A 16,893-nucleotide genomic window follows, 5' to 3' on the forward strand; every position below is an offset into this window, starting at 1 on the left:
TTGACAAGTGAAAGATGGTGGCCAAATCCCATCTGGGTTGAAATTCCCATTTTGATAGGGAATCTGCTTCCCACTCAGTTGCAGGGTAATAAGCCATTTCATTTATTGCTGTCTGGAAGGAGTCAAAATCTCCAATCCGGTTTTTTTTTTCAAGCCTTGCTTCCAAGCTGGGGGGAAGGAGGGAGAGCATGCACTCACCTTTAGTTGTCCGAAATGGTCCGGGAAGCCCATCAGAGATGACTGCGTGGGGATGGGTGGAATCTCCATTCCTTTCATCTTCTGACCGGGTGTAGAAAAGTCTTTTCCAGCCCCCTTCGTCCTCTTGCCAGATGCAATAAATCTGGAAGCAGCATTCCTTTTTACCTTTGAAGCGTTGGCTCTCAGCTTCTTATCACCAAAAGCTTTCTCATTATTTCTTCGCTGATATTTTACTCTGTCCCGATCAGTGTTGGGAATTCAGCACCCCCCCCATCACCAGCCCCTCCCCCCTTGCAAGGGGGAGGGTGCTAGTGAATTATTTTAAAGGGAGAGTTGGAATAATGTCAGGCGTTCTAAATACCATGTATGAAATCATCAGAGACCAAGGTAGAATCATCCTTAAAGTTCCCTTTTAATCATACAGGCAAGTTAGCACATCTATGGAATTCCAACTCTAATGTTCTTCCTGGAATTGCACCCAGTTGAAAGTTCATGATCTATCCCCACACCCACAAATGCATCACATGTTCCAATCATCATCTTCCACGCTGGCATCTACACCCCTCTGCTTCCGGTCAGGTGTCGAGGTGCGGAGACAAAAGATGACCTTGAGCTTCTATAAAAGAACGGCAACAATACATTCCACAAATCTACTCCTTTCTATTCCCCCCTCCCAACTACTACACTAATGAAACAGCATAGGAAATTAATAAAAAGTGTGGCAGGCCAAAGATCCTAAAAGAAACATAACTACAGGCCTGACAATGCGCAGTAAATCATTGCTGATAAGAGACAGTTCATTCTACCGTATAACTCAGAATGTAGGCACAGCTGGCAAACCAAATAAACGCAGTGACAAGGACTGCCTAAAATAAAATAAATTTTCAAGGAATATATCTTCAAATGTGCAAATGACACACTTGCCACACTTGAGAGGTCAGAATTATATAGTCACTTGGAACTATTTCAAAATCCTCCAGTTTCCATTTTAATTTCTATTTCAGAATCTTTTAATTCATTGAAATCTCCCCAGTTTGAAAGTATCCTTAAAAAAATCACTATTCTGGGAAAGCTTCATTCAAGGCAAAAGTAAAGTTGAGAATGAGACAGAAGTAGGAAACTTTGATGGAATAACAACCTCAGTACCTTAAAAAAACAGTTGTACAAATTCAGTTCACTTTTTCATAGGTATATTTGACAGTGATATATTTCAACATTACTATTTACATCTCACTTCTCAAATTACTGCAAACTTTCATGAAAAAGCTGCTCAAAAGAAAAACTAAATCCTTCTATTTCTCCCTGAAATCAGTGGAAGTTTAAAACATTGCATCTAACTTTATTAATGAACATTCTCATTGTACATGTTTTGCAGAGCAAGGAATAGACTAATAGACATTTTTTTTGCAAAAATCATCAAAATTAGCAAAAAGTCAACAAATCAGCATATTGATTTTGATCATGTGTGTACACATATAGTTCTTCCTCCAATAATTTGCAATAAATTGCATTCTATTGCTTTTTAATTTTTTTAAAAAGTTATACCAGTAAATAAACTTACATAAGTTATAAATCTGCACCTATTATTTGAACATAATTAAGTATATATGTGGCCCAAAATCAATAGATTAAATCTGGATTATTAATGTCACAATTGCTAATTGCCTCTTTCCATGGCTGTGCTAATTGCCTACATTTGAATAGGTGGAAGACTCTACTGGTATGAAATGACGATTCCCAGGGATAATGGTACTGTGGAAGTCCTGATGTCAGATTTTCATTCTCAAGCCAGAGCAGTGAATCCTCTCAATTCTTTACCAGTACCAACCTATTGTTGCCTTATTGCCTGATCTGAGTTTAGGTATTGAGCAATTGCAAGATAAGGATGTAGTGTATTAGTGATAAGCCTCTGTCACAAGCTGCCAGAAAGATGTGTGTTTTGCCACTATAAACAAATGAAAGCTGTTTCAGATTATGCCAATCTCCTTTCTGTATAGCCAGTAGAAATCCTCAACCTGTGGTATTCCAGGGATGGAGAGAAGGCAGAGATGAATCAATAGTGACTCTTTGAATCCCAGCTCAGTTTGTTCTCCAAAATAAACAATTGTTGGCATAGCTGATCTCCGTCCTATCACTATCAGCTGCAGAGGGCAACTTTTCAAAATACAATGACTCACACCGGTCGGCAGTCAGCTTCTCCTTCGTACTCGAAAAGCCGAACATCTTAGGCTCGCCCGAGTTGCTTTTTCGCGAGTTTCTCAATCTGCGTTTATCCCACGAAAGCAGCGTCGATGAAACTTTGTCGGCCAATCGAAGGCGGAGAAGGGAGGCAACACCCTTGCTCGGACTCGCCAAGTCCGCCCTCCCGATGGTGATGAAAAGCACAGTGTCAAGTTCCCCGAAGCCTCAGTCCGGTGGAGATGGCTTCCCAGCAAGGAGAAATCGGGATCAGGCGGAGGAGGGAGGCTGATCCTACGGCCGATCAGTCTGGCCCTTCGCGGTGGTTTACCTGGGAAGAGATCGGGCTGCGCACTGGCCAGGAAGACTCGTCACGGGAGCGCTGGCTGGTGATTGACAGGAAAGTCTATGACATCAGCCGGTTCCACAGGAGGCACCCGGGGGGCTCTCGGACTATCAGCTCGTACGCAGGGCAGGATGCCACGGTAAGGCGCGGGGCAGCTGACCAGGCGAGGACTCGGGTGGCCAGTTTCTTTCGCTCCCGTAAAGTGTCACAGGGAATACCATAGTTTACGCAATTCTAATATTTGTAGCTATGGGCACGGCACTTAAATATCTTTTCCAAGGCTTCTGTGGTAGCTCTACTGAGTGCTAGTCAGTTTTATTGATTGCTTGTTCCTTTACCGTTCAGGGTTGATTCTATTTGTCATTTTCAGTCTCTTCACTGCCAATGTCCTTGTACGTGGTTATAATTAGTTTGGTCTTCTTCACATATTTAATTTTAATCCCATTTTCCACTCTGCTCCTTGACTTTTATCATGAAAACTTGCAGATTTTCTGTATATTCAGCTTCAGGGTAGGGCTATCAGCCTAATACAGGCTGTTGATGTTTCTTCCTCCAATGTTAAAACCAGTTGCCCTTCATATATATTCAGCATATAAATTGAATATAAGGGTCAAGTACACAGCCTTGTACCCTTTTGCTAACCTGGAGTCAGTCTGTTTTGCCATGTTCTGCCTATATTGTGGCTTCCTGACTTGTATGTAAGTTTCTCATGAGGACGACAGATTCCCATTTTTCTGAACACTTTTCAAAAGTCTTTCTATACTATATGAAGCAAATATTGACTTTCTTTTTGCTAGTATTTGGCTTTCTCAGTTATTTACAAAGCATTCCATTTATTCTGCTCTTTGCTCAGTTTGTGGAGCTACACTTTAAGAAAGGTCCAAAACAGTTGGAACAGGAGCCACAAAGAGAGAGTGAGGTGGTTGTTGAAGGAATTGTTAAACTGAACTATTGAGCCTAGAGAAGAAAAGTCTTAAGTGAGACTGAGTAAACAGGCTTAATGTGGAGGAAGCAAGTGTTGTGTGAGAATGGAACCACTGATTGAGGGAAAGATGTGGGCTTCCTTTTTGGATGTCTTCAGGCAGAGATGAGGCAGCCTTCCTAAAAACCATTTGGATGGCTTTTTAATATTGTAAATTTTGGGGTTTTAATTTGGTTTTAGACTGTTTTTAACTATAAACAAGTTCGGGCATCATACAGACTGTATGTTTACGTTGGTTGTCTAGTGTTTCGTGTTCTGCTTTGTTGTCTTTATATGTACTGTCTGTACACCGCCCCGAGTCCCTGCGGGGAGAGGGGGCGGTATATAAATTTAATAAAACTCAAACTCAAACTCAATCTTAGGCTAATCACTTTATCTCAGCCCTAGGAAGGAAGGAGTGGCAAGTCACTTCTGAAAAACCTTGCCAACAAAAAATGTCCAACAGTCCCTGAGAATTGGACATGACTGAACAGAAGAAAAAAATAATAATTTTATCATCATTTAAAAAATAAGACTGCACTCAGTCGCTATAACCCACTTTCAAAGCACATTACACAATTTTTCCTGTTACCTTTTATTTACGTATTAATTGTTTAAATTTTTTTGATAAATATTTTCAGCATACTAGTAAAATCAAATACAAATGAAACTCAGACAAATAAAAAAGGGAAAGAATTTTTTAAAAATGGAAGTGTCTAAAGGTTGAATTATGGCAACTGGACCAAACTTTGTTAATCTGAGATATTCAGTTGGTCATCCAAGTAACTTCATCAGTCAGAGTTAAAATTACCGGTAGTTAGGCAAAGTCAGAGAGTCATTGGAATGTATCAACTCTTGCCGCACCAATTTCAGGTGTTTCTCCCTGAATGAGTTGCAATATATAGGTCAAGGAAGGTTTAATTATCCAGGCCAAAAGTGATTAAAGGTTGAATTATGGAACTGGAACGAACTTTGTTAACCTGCCATGTTAATTTGAGATTTAGAGAGTCAGGATTCAAATGAAATGGGTGTGGCAAGAGTTGGTACATTCCAATGATTCTCTGCCTAATTTTTACTCTGACTGATGAAGATGCTTGGCTTAGCAATGAAACATCTCAGATTAACAAAGTTTGTTCCAGTTCCATGTTCCAGTTCCACCTGTCATCTATTGCTCCAGACTTTACTTAAAGCCAAAATCATTTTCTAATAATTATAGTTTTGAATTAATCATAACCCTTCAGAGCTAATTTCTGAAATAGTGCAAGTGTTTCAATATCTTCGGTCAAGCACCTCCTGGGAATTATGTCTGTCATGCTTTGAATTGGAGAGAATAAAGATAAGAAGCAAATATAACCACTCAGCCTAAACATGTTTCTTCCAGGTTGACTTTAAATTGGTTCTTTATTATAATATTTTTTCCTTTTTTCTTTATGTTTTGGCTTTAGGATCCTTTTACAGCCTTTCACCTTGACAAGACCCTAGTAAGGAAGCACATGGCATCACTTTTGATTGGGGAATTGGCACCTGATCAGCCCAGCTTTGAACCCAGTAAAAATGTAAGTTGGGAGACAGAAAATTGAGGTAGTGGCTTATGGTGTTAAACTGCAAACCCTTAATTATTATTGGGTTGACTCAAAGATCGCTTTTGTCATTAAAACTGATCTACTATTAAGGTCAACAGAAGAGATTTTATAAGGTGCTCCTCAATCTTTCTGCATTGTCTCTTGGCATTACTAAAAACAGTGAAAGTCCATTTCCTTCAGCCGACTTTAAATTATGAAGTGATCTTAATATCTGCCATTTCATTCCCTTCCATTTTCCACCTCGTTGCCCTGAAGCCGCACTTGATTCTTAGCAAATATATCGGGAGGATATCTTCACTATCACTCACACTTAGCCTCCTCTCATCTCCCTGTCTGCTTCCACTAAGCAAGCAAGACTCTAATCCACAGTGAGAGTGACATGGAGATAGCCCTGTTTGCTTCTTTAGGCTCCACAGATTCAAAATGAGTCCAAATAACCCCCCCCCCCATGATGACGCTTCTGTCATCTCAACAAAACATATCCAGTTAGTGTCCAATGTAGAGTGAATGTACTCAGTTTTACCCTTTTCATCCTCCACATGTAGAGCAACCTAATTTTATGTCATATCAAATGATTTTTCATCTGATTCTGTCAAACAAGATCCAAGGTATTTTTAAAAGTGTAGTTGGCTATCAGATTGGGCAAGTAAACTCAGTTCTTTTGGGCTGCCTTCCTCAGCCTCTGCCTAATTAATCCCAGCCTGTTTTCTTAAGATTAACAAACAGGTGATTGCAATGCAGCCTCAGAGAGTCCGGAGAAAATGGTTTATCTGGATCCTTTTCAGTCAGGTTTCAGGCCTGGGCAGAGCCCTGAAATAGCATTGATCATGCTTGGGAATGTCCTGTGGTGGGACCTCTGGCCAATAGGTTTCTAATGATGTAACCTGCTAAATGTTATTGAGTGGGCAGCTGTATGAAGTGATTAAAGTAGGTAAATAGAGCCCCATTGAGTTCAATAAACAGTTAATCAGAAATAATAATTAATATTAATTCATAATATTAATTGCATATTTTATAATTGTAATAAAATACTACATTTAAGTAAACATTAATGAAATTGAAATATAGTACAAATATATTCTATAAATGAATGTAATGTGCCAATAGTTTACAATAAATATACAAATAAAAATAGTACTGAATAACACAACAGTCAGTGGTTTGCTTAAATTAGTAATTCTCCAACTATAGATTAGTATGTGCATTGGAGGAATATATAAATTGGTGCTGCCTTGTGGACACTCAATAAAGCCATACATTACCAAACTATACCAAGCTATACCATGAAATCATATATATATCTCCCTCCGTCCCCCCTGTTTCTGTTTCCCCATTAGTGCTTTTTGCCAAGATTATTAAATAAGATAGGCATTGATTTCTAGCATCCCAAACATGAGCTCTAATTTGTCTAGCAGTCACTAAGTAGAAAAATAGTTTATTTATGCAACCATTTTTCATTTGTTTTCTTCCGCATTTAATGTTTTTGAAAGAGTATTAAAAGTTTGGAAGGTAAAGGATATTTGGAGGGCAATTACACCAAGAGTTCTTGATGTTAACTGTTGATGCCACTGGCTAGCTATGCTGTATCCATAAAGTCAAAACTCCTGCAAATTTTCTGAATTTTTTTCCATAGCAATTATTAATAGAAGATTTTCGGGAACTGCTGTCCACTATTAAAAAGATGGGACTCTTCAAGCCAAACCAATTGTTCTTTTTCTTGATGCTTCTGCATATTTTAGTACTGGATGCTGCTGGCTGGTTTGTTTTGTGGTATTTTGGACTATCTATGACATCTTTTCTTATTGCCACAGTGTTGATGACCTTTGCTCAGGTAATATTCTTGCCTTTATTTTTAGCTAAAATTGCATTTTCCGCTAGTTTGGATTCCTACAGCAGGCTGTCTTTCAACCAAATGAAAATAATTTCTTTATAAAGAAAATAACACATATTCAATTGTCATGCGCTTTGAGAAGGTTGCATTGAATTACATCTGTGGTTCTATTGTAGAATTGGTTTCTTGTGCCTATCCTGCTTGGAATGCTTCTCTGGGTGGCTGCCACTTTGATTGAATAAAAAAATCCTAGAATGAATGAATCTTTATTTTATCTATCCCAGCAGTTCTTGCATAGCTATTACCATTGGATATAAGTTGTAGGAGTGACACAAAAGGTAGTCCTTCTGTAGCGAATCACCCTTTTCTTTTAGTCTCAAGCAGGCTGGCTAGGACATGATTTGGGACATCTTTCAGTCTTCAGTAATCCAAAATGGAACCACCATTTTCAAGAATTTGTAATGTGCCATTTAAAGGTAAGTAAGGTATATTATTCTTAGAATGTTCCATGGAATTGAATGGAAAGAATATGGAATATTACAAATATACATGAAAAAGTTTCATGAGTAAATATCAAATGTGTTGTGTTATTTATCCGTTTCTAGTTTCTCTAAATTATGGAAAAGTGGGAGGAAATGTCATTAAATTTTACTTTAGTAGTAGATATAATATTCCTAATCCATTTTATGAATTCCAAGGGATTTTCAAATCTATTAAACACTAGCAGATAACCCCGCATTCCCTCGGTATTTATTTACACCCAATAACCCTTACCAGAGAAAGCCCCCTTATAGAGTACTGTGAAGCTGTTACCATGGCAACTGCACTGTAGATGCCGTTTTAAGGCACAACAGGGTGTATCTTAACAGAACTTGAATCTAAAAATGTAAACTACTACTTTCAAAAGTACTGTGATTTGACACTATAGATATAATTCATTCCTTTTCATTTTAGCAGCCCAGGCATTCCAGAGTGATGCTGGAATACACACACACAGAGACAGACACACACACACACTCACACACACTGTGGGGATGTTGGGGTGTCTTACCCCAACAGACTTTCCAGACATAAAGTCATCTGTGTATTAGGTTTGGTTGAAATTGCTAAAGGCATTCCTGAGTTATGCTGGAACATACACACATAGCCATAAAGGTAGAAAGAAAGAAAGAAAGAAAGAAAGAAAGAAAGAAAGAAAGAAAGAAAGAAAGAAAGAAAGAAAGAAAGAAAGATAGATAGATAGATGATAGGTAGATAGATGATAGATAGATAGATAGACAAATAATGAACATAAATTGTTTATGTATTTTATCAAAAGTTTTTCAGCATCTAATAATGAGATTACAAGTTGACCTTTATTTTAAGTCTATTATATCTACAGTAAACCGTATATCATCTAATGCATGCCTAGTTTTTTTTATACTGCTTGAACATTCTTAATAACAAATGGTATCATTTTGCTATGATCTATTTCCTAGCACTGCTATTAAAATCTTTGTATCAACATTATCAGTGAAATTAGATCAGCATATCAGGTGTTATTTTCACCTGCTTTTGTCTGATTAAATGCCAGTGATAAAATTCCCTGATCAATAAGCCTGATTAAATGCCAGTGACAAAGGAAGGACAATATTGCTCCCAAAGCTAATAGGGACTGTACTACAGGTGAGTTGAAGAGAAATAAGAATAAAATGGTATGGAAGCAAGAAAAAGCAAAACTCATTAAATGAGAGATAGAGCAGAACAGATGTAGGTCTCTATTTTGTTTTCTGTTTCTCCCCACAGGTGAATCTCTCTAAATACATAAATAGCAGAGCAGCACCTCTTCCAGTGCTTTGGCAGGCAGGGTTTTGAAAGGTGATAAAACTCATTTGCCACCTAGTCATGTTAATATCAGGGAACTCATTAAAGTACTCAGGATTCCCCCCCAGTTTTGTCCACATATGCAATGAATGCTTGAAAGCTAGAAAGTGCACTTAATCTTCAAACTGTTTTGAACCTGTGCAAGATAATTCAGAGTCAGCTGATTCAACATCTCAAACTTATTTGAAAATCCGATTCAAAGTTTCAATGGAATCTCCTCTTCAAAGCAGAGCAATCTTTTACAAGAGCCTGAATGCTTTCTTTCACTTTTCCTCTACAGGGGCTTTCAGCTAATTGGTGGTCTTTTCACCATTCCCAGCATCATGCTAAGCCCAACTGTTTTGAGAAGGACCCAGATGTTTCATTTCATCCCTTTATTTTGTCATTAGGGGAAACTCTTTCTTTGGAGGTAAGAAGCAACTGCTTAGATGACAACAGATTTTACTGAACCCTGGCCATTCTCCTTTCAGATCAGCATTCAGAACAGCAACTCTTAAGCCATTTCATTGTCAATTTGTTAGAGTTGAACACAGTCTACTGGGTTTATTACTTAAATTTATTAGCAGCGTTTGATAAGACAGATCTCACTGAGATAGTAGATTAGTAGGGTTGGACAAAATGTTCACCCAAGGTGGCCATAACAAAAGTGTATTTCTCTATATGGACCAAAGGTGGTATCCAGCAAATTCTTACAGGATCTGGAGAACCGGCAATGGAAATTTTGAGAATGGGGAGGGAATGGGGATTTTGCAGTATCCTTTCCTCTGCCATGCCCACAAAGCCATGTCCACAGAACCGGTAGTAAAAAAGTTTGAATCCCACCACTGATAATGGACCCCTGCTTTCTGAGGCTGCGTGGCATTGTCCAAGGAGAAACTAGATCTCGCAATCTTGCAGTTTCTAGCCTGATGCCTTAAAACTGGTTCTCTTATGGTAGTTTATAGCTATAGGTGAATATTATGAACTGGATTATTGAGAAATTATCTCACGGGATTGACTGAACAATCATGTACAAAAGGATTCTGAGGAAAGCAGCAAGTTTTTATGGCCATGTGAGCGCAATCCTGAGAAGTTGTGTTAGGGAAGCAAAGTAACAGATTGTCTTCCTGTCCAAAAATCCTGGCAGCTCTGATAGGAATAGGATAGATTAAAAGATGGAGGGTGGCATGGAGCTTAAGCATCTATTTGTTTGTTCTCTTTGCACTTTCTCTGGTTAATGTTATGGATTGGATTTACTATTGTGTGAATTATCTCAGTGGATTGTTTCAGATTTGATAAGCATATTCTGCCTTGGCTGTTTCTTCAAACAAAGAAAATATAGAATTACTTATGCCTTACAAGCAGAAATACTGTTAGAAAATGTTCTATCTCTGATGGTTGTATGTTTTTGAGAATGTGGCAGTTAGTAAAAATATCAAAATGAAGAAGCTGCCTATTTAGCAGGTCAATCAGTAATGCTTTCCTTTGGGGTCTTCTACTAATGGGACGATTAGTAAAAGTTTATCTAGTGTTTCTGCTACCAAAAGGGACAGCTTCCTTTCCTGACTAACAAATCTAAGTTTAAGTCTGTTCTTTCTGTATTACTATTGCAGGGCTTAATTTTACAAGCTATCTTGCTCTGCGATGTCTTTCTGCACCTGGAATATTTGAAAAAAAAGACTGCAATCTATTCTAACTACCACAATTACAATTTATTATTGTGACAGCTATGTACATCTCACTTTATTTTTTTGCTTTTTTCCTGCCTGAGAATTTATTTCACAGAGCAGATGAAAAGGATGTTATAGAAATGGAGCCTTAAGTTATAATTACCTATTGAAAGTTATTTACTTTTTTCATGCCTTTCCTTTACAGTTGGGTTTGCAGAAAAAGAAATACATGCCTTATAAGTACCAGCACAAGTATTTTTTCTTCAGTGAGTATCTTTTCTCCCCCTACCTCCTATTGAACTCCAAATGAACTTTTTCTTCTGTCAAAAAAACAATTTCCACATCATCTTTGGACTCTTATCTTTTCAACCATGAGCTCATGGGCAGATTATATATATGCATTCTACATAATCCCCAGCACAGTTTAGGTTAATATCAACTCTTATTAAGATAAATGATAATGATAAGATAAAGAGGAGGAGGGAAGGCTAAGAGCAGTAGTAGCAACTACAGAACATTGCAGAGAATGAGGAGGAAATCTTTCCTTTCTGAGAACTCACAGATTCCCATGAGTTTAATATACATATTTAAGGTGGAGGGAGGCATCCTGATTCTCAGTCCATACCTTCAGAAACAGACTATGCCTAAACAGTGAAAAGAGAGAAACGACAAGCTGGAGAAGTAATGCTCTTTCTCATGCAACTGTATTTGATGCTCTATAGACACAACTGAGGAGCATCCATAAATCAAATTACAGTGGAAGAAAATTGCCATGGAAGAGAGACAGGAACATAATGGAGAATATAGTCCAACCTCTTCACCAGCAGTTGTTTTTCTTTTTGAAACTGTTTTATTCATAAGATCATAAATGGTGCCTGCTGGATCTAACCTCTGGCCCATCGAGTTCAGCAGTCCATTCTCACAATAACCAACCAAGGAAATCTACTGGTCTTCCTTCAGATGCCTTCAGAAGCTACCACACTGCCATCCAAGCTATTAACCATTGAATCTAATGAACTCCATGACTTGGTCCATCCTTTATTGAAGCCAGTCAAGCTAGTGGCATCACAACTAGCTGCTTACAGCAGTTCAGAGGGAACCTCTATCATAAGTTTTTTAAAAAAACTCTCTCCAATTAGATTAAGTGTTGAGTCTGAGTTTCAAGAACCACTAACTTGTTGGACTGAACAAGTTTAAAAAAAAACCTTCCTATAAAGGTTAGGGAGATATTTTATTAAGAAAAAAAACCCAAGCTATAAACGCAAAATTTGTAACTTACAAGTGTAAGTATGTTTCCTATTTCCTCTACTTTACATTTTATTCTATTACTATTTCTATATTGTTACATTAATTACAATTATTATAATTATTACAATTATTATATTCTATTACAATACTGTATTCTGTATTTTGCAACTTTCCTTGTTGTGCCTCTGTGCTTCTTTTCCTCTGGACTATTAATCCATTCCCCTCTTTTGAAGGAAAAATGCCTTTTATTCAGGTGATTCCAATAGAAGATAATATTTGTAGCTGGGGTGGAACTGTGGGGTCCTTGGTGCTCCTTGTGGCCAGTAATTTTCTTGCAGACGTTTCATTACCCAATTAGGTAACATCATTGGTGCTAGAAGGTAGTGGGGTTTGCTCTCTTTATATATACTAGTAGGTTGCCCTATCTCTAGTTTTAGGTTTTATATTGTTATAAGTCACCCAGAGTTGTATTTTACAAGATGGGTAGTTTTACAAGATGTCTCTTATGAATGAATATATAAACACGTGAGAGCTGGTCTCACTGGATTTACCAGGGCTTTCCTCTAAATAAATCTGAATGGAGTAAGATAGTATTGTCCACTTATCACAAGGAATAACAGAGCTTCCTTTAGCTCATTCAAGTGTATTTTAGTCAATTGGTTCTAATGGAGCCAGCACAAATAGTTTGAGTGGCACAATTCAGGCAGTCTCTGCCACATACAAGTTTTTGAGTTGATTAATTTTTGATGATGAGATTCTCAACTACAATTATAATTGTTAAATGAAATGGTAGATACAAATTATTTCAGGGGTGTGGTTGATGTTTCTTTTATGTTTAGAAAGGACAGTTAATGGTTATATGCATCTTGTTTCCTTCTGCAGCATTGCCACTGATGATAATGCCTACTTTTCAAGTTTACTCATTGTACTTTATATTCCAACGCAAGCTCTGGAGGGTGAGTACACAAATGATCCATACAAAATATTAAATAATTCAATACTGAGACACCCCTCCCCCATGGTATGTTTGTAGGTTTAGAATTTTATTTCCTTAAGAGGATTTGAAAAGGCTAAACCATTTTAGGCGCGTATAAAAGTTTGCATGGCGATATTGTTAATGGGAAAATCAATGTCACCCAATTCCAAAGTGCTTCCAGATGAACTATTGCTGGCTATCAAAAGGCCTTTTATGAAGAAGGCATTCAATTTTTGCCTGGGAAAACAAACATATAGAAGGCATGTTGGGGAAACATTAGAGGCAACTGGACAATGATTGAAATAAGAATGTAAAAGAATTACAATCTAGTTTTCTCAAGTAATTATTATGAGGGCTTTGATTAAAAAATGATTTATGGTGGCTTGAATAAAACTACAAAGTTATGGTTCATCTTTTAAAGAAAAATATCTAGAGGAATTGGAAACGGGGTTGGGCTTATTTTTTTCTAATATAGAAGATGGGAGACAAGACTTTTCCAGCCTTGTTTAAAGTGGAAATTTGCCATGCACTCTTGTCAAGTGCTCTAATTAAAAATGGCTGAAATTTGTGGGATAATCAAAGCTAATAAAATCCCTACATTCTCACCTGATATCACGTAAACATGTCAATTATTGAAAATAATATTTTTATGAGCTCAATAATATTTTTATGTTGCTCCATAAGCAGAGCAATACTGGTGCTTAAAACACACATGGTCTCTTGTATTGATAATCACTACATAAAAAGATTGTCTTCCCTGGTTAATTAAAAAAAACCTTAATAACAACATGCAAAGAAACTTCTCTCCATCTCTATCACTTTCTGGAATGATGTGACCTCAAAATATTGTACTTTAAAGGAAACCAAGCATATGCAATCTTGTCTAGTGAATTTTTCTATGGCTCTTTTCAGTCAGTTAAATCTGTCAATCCATTAAAAAGGAACCCAGGGTAGAACTGGTTCTGTCAAAATGGGCAGAAAACAGAGCAGAGTTCATCTGGAGAAGATATACATCTGGATCTCATTAAGATGCCATGCAGGGTGTCTACTTGGGGCAAGGAAAGATGCTATTCTAATCTCCATTCCTTCTCTTTTCTTCTACAGGAAATGGCATGGACTCTGGCATATTTTATCCGATTCTTTCTTGCCTTCAACCCCATTTTGGGATTCAAGGGTGTTTTGGGATACTTCGTTCTTTTGGAGTACTGTTCATCATATATACTATTTTCTTTGTGTTTCACTATCCCTTCCCAGACCCAGACTATTCTCTAGGTTATCCTTTCCCTAATTTCCATATGTGTGGGCTTAAACTCTATCATTGCCATTATAATAGCTATCTGGGATATAGCCAAACCACTCTGTAGTCTCCATTTGGGATCAGTTTCCATGGCATCTGGTCAAATTTCCAAATTTGTCCACCAACTCAGAAAGATTGGGGGTCCTGGTCTTTGGTTCGAATCTGACTCATTGTCACTGGAGGAATGTTAGAAATGTATTGATTTCCATAGAAAGGCATCATTAGGTCTAGTAAATGACTTGCATTCTAAGCCTAACAAACAAACGAATAAATTTGTCCCACTATTCTACTTAAAAGGCTTGTTTGTGTAGATATAGTTTCACTTTGCCTAATTTGCCTGACTTTGCCTCATTTCTGTCTCTCAGTGTTCTTGAGAGTATTATATTTACATGGATATCACAGTCGAGTCATCTTCCTATGACCATCGATCATGATAAAAACATGGATTGGTTTTCTACACAGGTAAGAGAGATCTGAGTTATAAAATTGATGGCTGTATATGATTAAACTTTAGCTTGTCTGCATAATTTTATTATATGACAATAATTCACAGATCCATAATAATCAATTATAATTTGCACATGTGAAAATTGAATTCCTATTTTGATGTTATTTCTACCTTTTACAGTGCTTTTCTTATGATAGAAGTGTGTTTAGAAATGCAACACCTTTTCTTATAGATTATGATTGCCCTTGCTTTTGTTTGGACTTTATAAAAATGGAAATGAGATTCATTTCTTTGGCCTCATTTTAAGATAATAGCACTAACTGAAAAAGAAACCTGCCAGGGCATGAATCATTTCTCTCTTGTCCATTTCCAGGATCTGGTTTTGATCCAGATCAGGATATTCTTTTTAGAAAAGGAGGCCTGTGAGTTCAAATCAAATCAATTTTAATCCAAATAAGAGTTTATTAAATCCTTAGATGGCTACTCTGCTTTTCTTCTTTTAGCATTTAGAGTATCCAAATAATCAAACAGTTAATATATCTTATTTTGCATCTCTTTCAGCTCTGTGCTTATCCACCACTGTTTCAGGGGGTGGAGGCTTGACAAAACTACCCCCTTCTTTTTCAGCCCCACTGTTGATCAATCTTTTCTAGAAAGGGGCATTTCTGACATAAGTTTTAAAAAACCACAAATTTCCTCACACAGCCACCACACTGTTCTGCTTCAATATCACTCCTGCACACATTTTACTGTCCCAGTTGCCCCACCTTCGTGACTGCCCAAAAATGGCAGTTGCCCCTGCTGTCATTCGGGAGAGCTTGCTTTGCACCTAGCGAGGAAATTGTAAGTTTCTCAAGGTCAGCAAAGAGCCTTTCCTTCCTTCACTGTCCCTCCAGGATAGCTATAAGGTCTCCCATCAGCATTTACCAGTTGGATTTCATGTGGCTCAGCAGAGCCTCACTATTTTCCTGCCCTTCTCACCATGATGTCAACTGTCCCAGGACATTCTTTTTAGAAAAGGAGGCCTGTGAGTTCAAATCATTCCAGACAACTTGGTTCAGTCTGGAATAAGTAAGGGGAAGATTTGAAAGTAACTATTAAAAAGAAATGTTTCACAAAATGAAAAATAAGTATATTACTAGAATTATTTTTTAATTCTCCTTATTTTCAAAACTGTACTCTGGTGACTATCAGATTTGATAACAAATGAGTATTTAAACTCTACTATTAGGGTAATATAATTTAAGATTTCCAAAATTCAATATGTTTGTCTACAAATACTAGTTATATACATACAATACCAACCAACATGAATATAAATATAAATCATGGACAAATATAAATATATATTGTGGACATTTGCTTGATCTTCCTTCATTCACAGTATGTCTGGACTAAAACCTGTCCTTCTCTCTTCTCCCAGATTCAGTCAACGTGCAATGTGAATCAATCTTTTTTCAATGACTGGGTAACGGGGCACCTGAATTTTCAAATTGAGCACCAGTGAGTACTGATTTAGGGCAATAAGATTTTAAGCTATGAGTGAGAAACTGCTTCATAGTTTGAATAAGGCAAAAAGATAGTAAATTATCACAATTTCTTTGCCTTCCTTTCTGCCTATAGTCTCTTCCCTACGATGCCTCGGCACAACTTTTGGAAGGTGGCTCCTTTGGTGAAATCCATGTGTGCTAAACATGGTATTGAGTATCAGTCAAAATCTATGTTCACTGGCTTCGCTGACATTGTGTAGTAAGTATCAGATTTCACCCCTATTATAAAGCATACTGTCAAGACATGTCAAATACCTAAAAGGATAAGTATCACTCACTGCGAGATTTTTGTGCTACCCTTTCTGTCCTCAATTTACTGCACTTGAATTCACTTTTCTGCTTGAATCAGAGGCAGACTTTTTCTAAGTAGGACTTAACTCTCATGGCAAGGAAGAGAAACTTACTTTCTGTTATTTTCAGTTCCTTGAAGGTTGCGGGTGAAATCTGGTTCAAAGCATATCATCTTGATCAGAAAACACAAAATCCTAAAATCTGCCTTCAACAAGGGAAGAAGGGTGGAGATGAGATAGATCTGAGATGGACCTTGAGAGGCTTCAGGCATAGAAAACCTAGAGTAATTTCTGAATGAAACAGAATCCTGGAGAGCCTTTTGGCCTTGGCTGAACTTTTGGCATGTTTCCTAATGAGTATTAGCATTGCAAGCAACACCCACCCCCTTTCCTGCTTCTGGGTCTTGGGTGTATCATAAATAAATAAAGTTTCTTAATACTTCTCATTGAATTTCTTTGTTTCTTATTTTTACAT

The 16,893-nt window shown here is 37.4% G+C and overlaps 1 protein-coding gene across 1 annotated transcript; it reads left to right on the forward strand.

The window, feature by feature from the left end:
* Nucleotides 1–2,618: 2,618 nt before the first annotated feature.
* Nucleotides 2,619–16,864, forward strand: LOC309382960 (acyl-CoA (8-3)-desaturase-like; the record flags this gene model as incomplete). Its single annotated transcript, XM_081934950.1, has 12 exons — nucleotides 2,619–2,861; nucleotides 5,129–5,239; nucleotides 6,900–7,097; nucleotides 7,472–7,573; nucleotides 9,241–9,369; nucleotides 10,815–10,875; nucleotides 12,740–12,813; nucleotides 13,938–14,035; nucleotides 14,496–14,592; nucleotides 16,002–16,081; nucleotides 16,202–16,327; nucleotides 16,549–16,864. 12 exons carry the CDS (start codon nucleotides 2,619–2,621, stop codon nucleotides 16,715–16,717), a joined length of 1,488 nt encoding a protein of 495 aa, XP_081791076.1. The 3' UTR covers nucleotides 16,718–16,864.
* Nucleotides 16,865–16,893: the final 29 nt, after the last annotated feature.

The sequence above is a fragment of the Natrix helvetica genome (genome assembly GCF_964273705.1).
Source record: "Natrix helvetica genome assembly, chromosome: 1".
Lineage (NCBI taxonomy): Eukaryota > Metazoa > Chordata > Lepidosauria > Squamata > Natricidae > Natrix > Natrix helvetica.